Below are 12,137 nucleotides of genomic sequence, written 5' to 3'. Positions count from 1 at the left end.
AATTGCGTGTTAGAAAATGACACATTTACAAAGTGAGCATTTTCTTGCTTAACCATTCTGTGCCTCTGCCTGTCTGTATAGTCCATGTCTGGATTGGCTGACAGTTGTGCTCTTGTGCACACAAACTGAGCTGAGGTGGGCCTTGTATATCCTGATGGGCCATCACCAGACTGATGCGCCTTGCTGAGCTAGGGCGGTGGGAGGAGCTGTCACTGACACCTGAATAGGGCTGTGCCTGTTCTCACACAAAGCTGTTACCCCCCCCTGTAGTGTGTCTGAAGCCAGGACAGGGAATGGCAGGGTCTTGTGCACTACTAAGACTTTCCTTTGAAGTTTGCCCACTTCAAAGACAGAAAGGGGTATAAGTATTGGACCTCTGACACTTTCAAATTAGAACACTTCTCGACTAAAGGACACTTTGCTAAGAAGAAGAGCTGGATTAGCTCTCAGGAGGGACTGCCACTTTGCTGTTTTGCTTTGCTATGTTGGCCTGCTGCTAGCTGCTTCAGTCTTGAGCAGTGAAAGGACTGGACTTTGCTTTCTACTTCATGCTTCCAAGGTTCTCCGAGGGCTCGAGTGTGCTTGCCTCCTGTGAAGAAGGCTCAGGGCCATCAAAGACTTCATCTTCAGCCCCTGAACTCCTCTCCTGGGAGTTCTGACCTGCCAAGTGGTGCTGATTCCAATTTTGGACCATTGGAGGTGGTTATGCTACTAAGAACCAAGAAAATGCACGCATTGCTCCCAGCGCCTATTTTTATTGATGCATTGCTGCTGAAGATCTCTGCATCGCCGCAGCCTGCACAGAAGACAGGGTGACGGCTCATTGAAAATCAACGCATCAACAACATCACAGGCTCCAATACGCCCATCGCTCATGTTAGAAGGATTGCTGCAGGTTGAGTTTCGAGCATCACATCCCCAAGGTCTGGGACGCATTGCTTAGACCCCGACACAGCACCCGCTTCGCGGCTGAGAAATCGACACAGCAGTTGTTTCGCTGCTGCCACATCGACGCAGCGCGTCTGGATTTTCGACGCATCTTCAACGCATCATCCCTGGGTGCCATTTTTTTCATTGACATCGCACTGCTGTAAGGAACCAATGCCGCATGTCCGAAACCTGACGTATCACTTCCCCTTCCAGTATCGAACCAATGCATTACCTCCCCTGAAAGTAAGGAATCAATGCATAACCTCCCTTGCATGGCAGTAAGGAATTGACGCATCACCTCCCTTGGGAGTAAGAAACCGACTCATCACTTTTGCACTTCCAGCGTCTCACCTCCCCTGCACCCGCATCATCTTTGTATTTTATGTATCCCAGGTACTTTGTGCCAAAAGTGAAGCATACATAAATGCCTAGTAACTGAAATGTTTTAACCTTTTAAAAGTGATATCTTTACTTGTGTATGTTGGATTTGTGTTATTCTGGTCTTGTTTGATTCAGATAAGTATTGGTTATTTTTCTAAACTGGTTGTGGTGTCCTTATAACATATTTTCATTGTGTTACTGTGTGTGGATGTACAAATGCTCTACACATTGCCTTTGAAATAAGCCTGATTACTCATGGCAAGCTACCAAGGTGGTGAACAGGGGTTATCTTAGCTGTGTGACTGCCTTACCCTGACTAGAAAAGGGTCCCTACATCGACAGGGTGCAAGCCTCTGCCAACTAGAGACCCCCATTTCTAACATAAAGTATAATATTATAGCCGGTTGAATGGGGTGCCTTGGCGTGCAAATATTATTCCTGCAGGAGTAGAAGACAACAACATAAGGGCACTCACAAATACATTGTTGTTATTTTCCTTTTATACAGATGCACACATTTACTCTACTAAAGAGCTGTAGTAATTGTTTTCTAGGGTGAATAACATATTATGTGGGTGGATGATGCAGCTCCAGGGACGAACATGTATCCTTGCAGACAAAAAAACTCCGGTAGACATGGAGGGTAAAGAGTATTCTTGGAAATCTAAAGTTAACCCAGGTTGTCGTGCATATGCCTATTGTGAATCAGACAAAGTTGGGTCAGCTAAAGTGCATACATCTGGGCAAACTGCAGACGGTCTTCAGATCAGCCCATGGTGCAAACTTATTTGAGTCACCTCAAATACTCAAAGTGTTTTCTTCTCACCTAGAGATATTTGCTTATATCTGCTTTACTGATAATCCATGTGTTGTGTTTCATTACAGGCGTCCAGAAACATCCTTCCTGTGGTTCACCTCCCCATATAAAACCATGAAATATATTTTGTGGCGACGATTCAAGTGGGCCATCCTCATATTCCTCATCGTCTTCATCCTGGTTCTTCTCTTGGGCGTGTTCCTCTACTCCTTCCCGGTAAGGTCTCACAGATGTCTATCTATCTCTCTGTCTGTTTCCTTGTGCGGTCAGTCATGGGCTCCACTTGGGTGTCTTCCTCTACTGCTTCGTGGTGGATCACGCAGATGACTTCCGCATGTCTGTCAACTCATAGGGTGCCATGGTGCGATGCACATTTTCTAAACTCATCACACACAGAACCTGTGAAAAGACACTATCACACATTGATTTCATTTTTGGCTTGGGAGAGGATAGAGTAAATGTTTGGACAGTGCAGCAGGTCCAAAAACCCCACTCTCCATGGCTCTATCCCTTTCTCCCTGCAGAATCACACAGTGAAAATTATTCGAAAGGTCTGCTTCAGAGAGAGAGTGTGTGTGTGTGTGTGTGTGTGTGTGTATGAGTGTGTCCGTGTGCACTGACACCATCTTCTAGTGGGAAACATCCTTTACAACGCAACTTTTACCACGCAGTGCCTTTACGACACAACTTTTACAACGCAAACCATTACAAAGCATTGCGCTGGGGGGCGCTCTAGGATAGGGAATAATTTACTATCCAACACCTTCCCTAGTGTCCACGGGGACTGGAGTTGGAATAGTAAATTAAACTATTCAGTATCCAGCACCCCAAAGCGCTATGCGTTGTAAAGGTTTTCTTTGTAAAAACCGCGTTGTAAAGGCATGCGTTGTAAAAGTATGCGTTGTAACGTCATACATACTCTTCAAGTTGATGCACCTGTATTGCTCAGCCACACAAACATTAATGTGGACTCCTGTATAAGTTTCTTCTACGCTGCACATATTGTGGCCCCTTTGGAAATGCCAGCACCAATCAAAAAACTCCTCCTTGTAAGGAGCAACTGGAGAGGGCCAGTTATGAGTTGATTTCAGGCTTGTGAGTGTGCCACAGAACATGCACAACACAGTGCATGCCTGGCTGTCATTAGTGATTCAGTGGAAGAGTGTTGGTTTTCGCCACATCCACCCAGAATACCAGGTGCCCTCTGAGAATGACTTGCGGGAGGGAGAAGAGTGGCGCAGCGGCCGGAGACGCTGATTCCAGAGCACGGGGCTCACCGTTCGATCCTCGGCGCCAATGGCCGCTCAGCATCATGTGACTCTGTACAATAGCTCACTTAAATCTCCCCGATGGCCCACAGCGCCTTGAAACCTTAAGGAGTGATCTGTTCACGCTTTAGAAATAGGAATTATTTATTTATTTGTGTTCTGTAAATAATTTGCGCATGAATGCATAGTGTTTGTACTTGACTTGCCGAGCTACTTACATATTTCAACAGCTCTTACGATCCAAGAGGCAAATGTTTAGACTTTATCTTTTCCAACTTATTGCTGATGACCCTACAGTGTTCTTATGTGTAGAACAGGCAGAATGGGCACATTTAGTGGGCAGGATTAGGGGAAGCGTATCCCACTGCACCTTCTTATCAAGTACCGCTTAAAAAGGACTACCATAAATTAGCAACGCAGACCCGTTAATTTTTAACGTATTCTTTCACAACCCTAGAATAACATTTTGGCAGATTTTTTTTAATGAATTAATAAATGTGTCGATACTGTTAAAAATATGAAAGAATTAAATGAAAAGTCGGAATTTAAAAAGAAACATATGAAAATATTCTACTAATATAAGCACAAATATTTGGACGCATCAACTTGGAATATAGTCAATTGCAAAAATTACCATCCACTGATTTATCAACAAACTGATATTATAAGGAATCCCTTAGATATCTCATTTTGATGACCACCAACTGAAAGTATGAATCGTAGGGGATATCCTGCCATTCACAACACACCTTAAAGTCCAACCCTCTTAATCAGTTAAAAGTTAACAGGTGGAGAAAATTATTATTTGTTTCCATGAATTGCTATTTTAGAATAGCTGTTTTTATGACTGTGTCAAGGTTCCATCGTTTTACAGCACTACATATGACTGTGTAGGATTGTACCATTTTTTTGATCTTCAGTCCTTAGAAGGCCAAATCAGCCTTGTGAGCGATTTGTAGCGGCTGAAACATGTCGACAACTAGCAGAAATGAGGGTTGAAGTGGCAATAATATCCCCTGTTTTCATCACTATCCTTAATATTTTAATCCCATCCAGGGAGTCCATGATTAAAGTCATTTGAGGACATTCCTGAATTAGTTTTAATCACAGTCTTTGTTGTAGTTCTACACAATCGATCCCTCTCTATATATGTGTGTATTGTCTTTCCCTTATCCCTTTGCTCCATTCTAGCCGTTGGTCTGCGTAGGGATGTTGGTAGCACGCCCTATGATGAAGCATGCCACTATTAGTGGGTGAGGGCAATGTTTAACAAACCTTGGGGCATATTACCAACAAGTAGCGATAATTATCGCTAAATAGGCTTAGCGACAATTTTTTTATCGCTGCCTATCGCTGGATATGTTAGCGGAGAAAACATACTATTAGCAACGTTTTTCTCCATTGTGCTAAAATATCCAGCGATAGCGGCGAAATGCGTGAATATCGCTGATAATACAACGATATTCACGCATTAGCAATGAAATGCTCTTAGCCATGTTATCCACCTCCCATTGGATAACATGGCTAAGAACTGGTCTGAGCAGGCGTTGGTTTTTGGCGATAGCGGAAATATTTCCATCGCTACGCCTGCCTTGCTAATAGCCGATAGCGACGTTAGCGACTAATTTCAAAATAATAATAATTTGTGTTATTATTATTTTACTTTCTCTTACTTGCACACTTTGCATGTTCTCCCTGCAGGCTCCATTACAGCCTACATGGAAAACAGGCCCAGGCCCCCAGTCAGCATCTGAGCACCAAAACATGGAGCTCAGACCAATCAGAACGTTGCTAATGCAGCGTTGATTGGCTGACTGGTCGCCTGGGTGTGCTCTGGTAAGGCCGAGCGAGGGAGTGACTACAGAGGCGAGGAAGCAGCGAGAAGGTACATTTTTTTATTTTTTATTCCCACTTCCCCTGCGTCCTCCCTGCCCCCTCCCCACTACTGCCTGCATCCTACCACCCTTCTGCCCCTCTACCTCCGATCAGTGCCGGACGCCACTTTGTTTTTTCTTTGTGATACTCTGACCAGATATTTTCATTTCCTCCTTTTCCTTTTTGTGTGTTTAGTGATTTAGGGAGGATGGATTAGTAGAGGTACCTCTATCCGCTTTGTTTTGTGTGAGATAATATTTCTTTTGCACAGCAAAAGGGTATCCAAAATAGTTAGGTCATTAGGATGTAAGGCTAAGTTGACCCTGCTGCAATTCAATTCTGTGTCCTATAGATCATACCAATTTTCAACATTGAATGCCTCAGCTACCTGAGCTTCCTCTCAAGCATGCTCAACAATACAATTCAATTAAAAAATATCTTTATTTCGGTAGAATTTTACCATAAAAGACGTTTATAACATACATTTAAAACTGAATTTGATAAAAAGTTTATACAGCAAGTTGTAAAATTTTATAAAATCAGCCTTTTTCCTTTTTTAAAAAAGAAAAAGAAAAAAAAAACCAAGTTGCACTGGTATAACCCGTATGCAGGTAAGTCAGTTACTGGCCCTGAGACATTTCCTTCTGATGGACCATAAAGCACCTAGGTACTTCGCCACCGCAAACACAATGTAGTCGGTCAAGTCAGTTTTTAAGACCCTAAAAGCGGCCATACACTTTGCCAAGCCCAAATTCCTACACAAGGGAACAATCCAATACTTGCGGATATCTCGGTAGGCAGGGCAAAGGAAAAGGATGTGAAGTTCAGTTTCTTCCGAGGTTCTACATGCAGGGCAGGTACTACTTACATCGTCACTCCATTTAGTAGTAAATGTTCTGATAGGGAGGGACCCATGTCTCCACTGTAGGTATAATTTCCTAAGTAGAGAAGGGTAGACTTTATCCAGAATCGGTTCAAAGTTATAATTGGCTTTGAAGGACATGAAGGAGTCTGTCAGAGTCCCAAGTTTACGTTGTTTGAAAAGCAGGGACAGTTTGCTATCACGGTATGTCTTGGCTAGCTCTTTTTTGGAAATGAGTTGACACGTAGGCAAGGGATCAGACCACATTTTAGAGAGTCCTAGCCCGTCCAGTTCCAATTTGATAAAATTTAGCCATTTGATTTTTCCAGCACCCGGAATAGCAAGGACCTCCTGTAGTCCTTGTCTGTAGCTGGCCAATTCTGGAGTTGTCCATACTCTGCGCCAGAAGGCCAGCGGGCGGAGGGCCAGATCTTCATCAAGTGGGCATAAGCCTAGATCCATCCTAAGGGGGACGAGAGGAGTACTAGGTGGTAGTCCAACAAGATTACGGATGAATTTGTTTTCCACCTTCAGGAGGACTGATGTTCCAACATGGCCCCAGAGTTCAGACCCATAGATGGCAGCCCCCTTAGCCTGAGATTTGTAAATCTGCATTGGAGGACCGATGGGCCTGATTGTGGATTTATTGTTCGCCATAAGCTTCATAATGCCCCCCGAATGTTGGGTCAGTTTAAGTAGGACCTTCTCCAGGTGCGTATTCCAGGTAAGTTTGTCGTTTAGCACGATGCCCAGATATTCGAAGGTCTTCACTCTCTCAAGCCTATTGTGTGCAATGCTAGGGCTGAAATGGAATTTCTGTGGGGGGTTGAGGACCATGAATTTTGTTTTGATGGCATTAATTTCCAATCCATGGGCCTCACAGAAATCCACAAAGCCGTCTAGGGTGCGCTGGATACCCGTTGCCGACTTTGATAGCAACAAAGTGTCGTCGGCAAACATGATGGCTGGGACCCTTTCGGCGGCTAGTTTTGGGGCATCAGAGTTGGGTACCCCCTCTAAGTGGGAGATGACCCCGTTGACATAGAGGCAAAACAGGGTCGGTGCAAGCACACATCCCTGTCTTACCCCCCTGCCAACGGGGAACCTCTCGGACAGTGCACCCATCCTGCCACATCTCACCTGGGCGAAGTTGTTAGTGTGAAGGCGGATTAGCATTTTCAACAAACCTTCGGGAATACAGAGATGTCTTGTCCTGTGTTGGACTTTATCCCTAGGGCACAAATACCATGCTTCCAGCGTGCATGGTATCAAGTACAGGGGCTAACACTCGGCTCCTCTACTCCTCTACTCCCCGAGATACCATTAGCAATTAACAATGGAGTGAGCCTCCCTGGCTGGGCTTGCGCAGGGCCCTAGAATGGTAGTGCATGATACTGGCACTGGGGAGTTGCCTGCGCTGCAATGGCCTAGAGCAGTGTGGGTGCAGCCTATGGCCCTGGCATCGACGGCCCGTGTAGGGCGTTTCACCGGGCGGTGATGTGGGGCGGGGGAGGGGCATGGTGGGGGGGGGGGTAAAATACAGGAAACAGACGATTACAGGTAAGTAACGTAAAAAATAAAAAAAACGAATTTCGTTGCTTGCGCTGCAACGCCAAATATGATGCAGCGAGCGGAACAAAATTTGTTTTATTTATTTTTTACGTTACTTACCTGTAATTGTCCGTTTCCTGTATTTTACCCCTGCCCCTCCCCTGCCCCACGTCACCGCCCGGCAGAACGCCCTACACGGGCCGTCGCTGGGCCCTGGCTGTGCGGGATACAAAGAGTAGCACGCAACAGCACCTGAAAAGACGGCAGGTGCTCCGGGGGGGACCACTTGACAACCAATGGAGATGTGGAGCTTAGTGCCCAATGTCGGGGCCTGGATGTCAGTGACTGTGCCTGAGATGACCCACATGTCTGGGCCTAAATTGTTGATTTAAGGGTGGCCCCCAGACTCCCTTTTTGGAGGCCAAGCATCATTGTACAATGAAGCTGCCTTCCGCAGCTGACAACCGGGTCACTGCAGGCATCTGTCCAAGTGGCGCAGCAACCAGGCTCGGTACCTCACCTCCAGCTACAGCAGGAGGCCCCCCACATTGCCTCAGCTGCAAATTTTGGAACAACACCCGAGGTACTTCTCCCTGTTGACTCTGGGTGAAGGGAGGAGCCCTCAGCTACCTCTCACAGAGGGGGGTCCACCGCTGGTTCCACATGGCTTGCTACGCATCGGGCACACTGCACTGGGGTCCTTCTAAGGCTCTGGAGGACACTGCTTGGTACCTACCACTGCTTGTCTGAGTAACGACCCCATGAATGGATACATTGACGACCTTGACAATGCCCATATCCAGGCCATGATGATAAAGCCCAAAACAGTCACACTGATGCCCACTGTCAGCTGCAGCAGGGGAGGCTCCTCTGTGCACCAAGTGTCAGGCAGGGACACAGTAGGCCAACTGGAAATTACTTCGGGAAAGCATTCCAGCCAATTTGAACGGATATGCACGAAAACTGTGTTGAAAGCTGTCATGTCGTGTAGGGGCAGGGGAATAGCTATGACACATGGGCATGCATTTAGATTACTTTATTCAAGTATCTTGCATGTCTCCCTGCATCCATTCTGTAGCCCACCATTCTCGTGAATGACCCCTCTTTTTCCTTTTTCTCTCTCCACCTCCTCTGCCATGGTCCCCTTTCTAGTGGGTCCTACTGCCCTGATGCTAATGTCCAGTCACAACATTACATCATCAAAGGTCGACAATGTCACTCTGGAAATATCCCTCCTATGTGCTGACCATATGAAGGGATCGTAAAGAGTTATGGATGCTAAATTGACCCTCGGGCACTCCGACCAACAGTACATGAAACACAAGATCAAGTGTGCCAGCTCCAGAGAAATCCACGCCTTCTGTAGGAACGTACTGAACATGTGGAAGACCACTCCAGGTGTAATAACATCCGACTATTAGGGATCCCAGAACATGCAGAATGTCCGAATGTGGAATTCTTCCTGGAAACCTGGCTGATGAAAGCAGTACTGGCTGGCAAAACCCCTCGATTAGTCTTGGTCAAATGTGCATCAACTCCTTGTGTTTGCTTTATTCGACCTAAGTTGGCATGGTATGCCCAGACGTGGGTCCCTTGCTCACTTTGACTCTGGATTCAAGCTAGTCTGGCTGATGAGGGGTGTTACCCCGAAACTGGTCCCAGAATGCTTGTTTCCGGTCCAGAGAAGACATAGTTTGGTAGTTCGGGCTGAACTGTTCCCATGAGGCACAGGGTCAAGACTGATTTGCATATAGCTGTGTCTGAACTGGGGTGGTAAAGTGAGCTAAAGAACCATGATGGATTCAACCCAGATCTGTGACTGGTGGTGAGTGTTTGAAAAGTTTCAGCACTCCGTCCATCATCTCCTTGTGTTTGCTCTGTTCACCTTAAGTTGGCAGGGTATGCCCAGACGTGGGGCCATTGCTCACGTTGCCACTGGATTCAAGCTTGCCGGGCTGATGAGGGGTATTACCCCCAAACCAGTCTCAGGATGCTTGTTTCGGTTAAGATGGATTTGCATATAGCTGTGTCTGAACTGAGGTTTTGAAGTGAGCTAAAGAACGATGATGGATTCAACCCAGATCTGTGACTGGGGGTGAGTGTCTGAAAAGTTTCAGAACTCCGTCCATCATCTCCTTGTGTTTGCTTTATTCGCCCTAAGTTGGCAGGGTATGCCCAGACGTGGGTCCCTTGTTCACTTTGCCACTGGATTAAAGCTAGCCTTGCTGATGAGGGGTGTTACCTGGAAACTGGTCCCAGGATGCTTGTTTCCAGTACAGGGATGACATGGCTTGGCAGTTCGGGCTTGACGTTTCCCATGAGGCACAGGGTCAAGACTGATTTGCATATAGCTGTATCTGAACTTGGGTGGCGAAGTGAGCTAAAGAACAATGCTGAATTCAATTCACATCTGTGACTGGGGATGAGTGTCTGAATAGTTTCCGTGCTCCGTCCATCATCTCCTTGTATTTGCTTTATTTAAAAAGCAGTCACAGGCATGGTGGTCTGCTTACCCTAGCAGTCCACCATCCCTGTGAGTGCTAGCCATTCCCAATGGGGTCACAAATTGTGCTTGCCACAGGAATAATGAGGAAGCAGGCAATTTGCGACCCTATTGGGAATCGCAAACAGTGTCTGAGACACAGTTGTACATTCACTTTAGTAAGTCTCAAATTGCGAGTTGCAATTCGGCTTAATTTGCCACTCGCTAAAGTGAATGGTCATACATCTGGCCCCAAATGTCCTACTAGCAGGTCAAGTGGATGGGTAGGATGTGGCATTTCTCAACATTTATATCCCAAACGTTCAACAATGTGATTATCTAGATACCCTGACCTCATTGCTAAATACAGTTACCAACCATCCCCTTTTTGTGGGAGGGAATTTTAACTGTGTGGCCAAAACTCTCCTGGATAGTTCACACACCGCCCCCCACTACCTACTGCCCTTGCGCACAAAATTGCCAAGAGGTTGAGAGACTGGACGCTGCGCTTCAGTTTAGGGGACACATGGTGACTCCGGTGCAAATCACAAAGGCTGTATTCATATTACTCGAGCATGTTTAATGCACCGCACCATTGCAGAGTAGTGCCATTGCTGCGAAATACCTAGCTAGAATGCATTCCGACCATAAACTACTATTGGTATCATTTGATTAGAATGCGATAAAGCCTGCGATCCCAACATGGAAACTTAAACCACTGTTGTTAGAGGACCTGGCCTTTCGTGACACACTGGGACACACTATAAACCATTACTTAAAGAAAATGAGGAAACGGACTCCCCCAGCTCGTTCAAATGGGATGCCTTTATTGTAGCTGTCTGAGGAGCATGAATCATTACTGGCACTGAATGAGTGACTGAGAGGATATGATTATCGCTCCTATGTTGTCAGGGCCCATGATGAGCAAGATAAGTCTGGCTGCTTGCTACTGTGGCTCATTAACTCTGAAAGATGAAGTGGTTCACTCACAAGTGTGGAGGAGTGTGGCTCAATGGTTAGAGAGGCAGACCCTGATGCAGAGCTCTGGCCCGGGACCAGGGTTCAATTCCCGCCTCGGCGGGTCTCGGGCTCAATTTCCTCGACCTGACAATTCTCGCCTCGGTGCCTATTCTAATCATGGGCCCCACACTGCAACTCTGGGCAATAGCTTGCTTAACCTCCACACCGGCCCCAACAGCGCTAGGATGCCTGGCTTCACCCTGGGGGTGCCCAGGAGTGGACACTTCACAGGGAAAGCCAGGATGGGTTCCTCAGCGGTATGAGTAATAGCGCCAGGAAACCGCTTGGTGACAGTGCGCTCTACAAATACCTTGTCATTTACATTTACATTTACAAGTAGGAATTAACCCAGTGTTCTGTGAAAATTATAATCTGGGTTATAAGTGTAACGTGCAACAGATCCACAATTACATCTTACAGGACCAAATGGGTCGACTCCAAGCAATAGAGTTTGGCCAATTGGGAGACGATATCTCAGAACAGAAGGTCTGTTGTGCAATTGAGAAAAGTAACAGGTGCGGATGGGCTCCCAGTTGAGTTCTATGATATCAGTACAGATTGCTTGATCTCTCGACTTACTACATTGTTTAATGCGGCTAGGGAGCTACCTGATAGTATGTGATAAGTGCTGATCACAGCACTGCCAAAATATGGGCGTAATGCAGAGCGGGTGATATCATGTCGAACCCTTCTCACTGTTGAACACAGATTGCAAAATCCAAAGCTGAATACTGGTGGCTAGATTACTACCAAAAAATCAATTGGGGAGAAAGGATCACTAGTCCTGAGTAACCAGGGTTTTGTATTATAATCGTTTCCTGTTCCGATAAAAAACCCTCATCACGTACCAAGGCTCGATTGGCGTGTATCTTGATTCTCCGCCTTTGTGTTAGCGACGTGACAGCATCATCATTGGCTTTAGTTGTATGCTTCCTCCACCCGGAGGTAACCA

General features: G+C 46.2%; 1 protein-coding gene across 1 annotated transcript in view; it reads left to right on the top strand.

Annotated features, from left to right (window-relative positions):
- The window catches only part of DYSF (dysferlin), a 1,004,398-nt gene that overhangs the window by 982,856 nt on the left and 9,405 nt on the right, over positions 1 to 12,137 (top strand). The window contains exon 58 of the mRNA XM_078674496.1: positions 2,196 to 2,343. Coding sequence (XP_078530622.1) covers positions 2,196 to 2,343 — 148 coding nt within the window. The remainder of the gene's footprint in view (positions 1 to 2,195; positions 2,344 to 12,137) is intronic.

The sequence above is a fragment of the Lissotriton helveticus genome, chromosome 2_1 (genome assembly GCF_964261635.1).
Source record: "Lissotriton helveticus chromosome 2_1, aLisHel1.1, whole genome shotgun sequence".
NCBI lineage: Eukaryota > Metazoa > Chordata > Amphibia > Caudata > Salamandridae > Lissotriton > Lissotriton helveticus.
The sequence above is the reverse complement of the archived record's forward strand: the minus strand, read 5'-3'. Positions and strand labels throughout refer to the sequence as shown.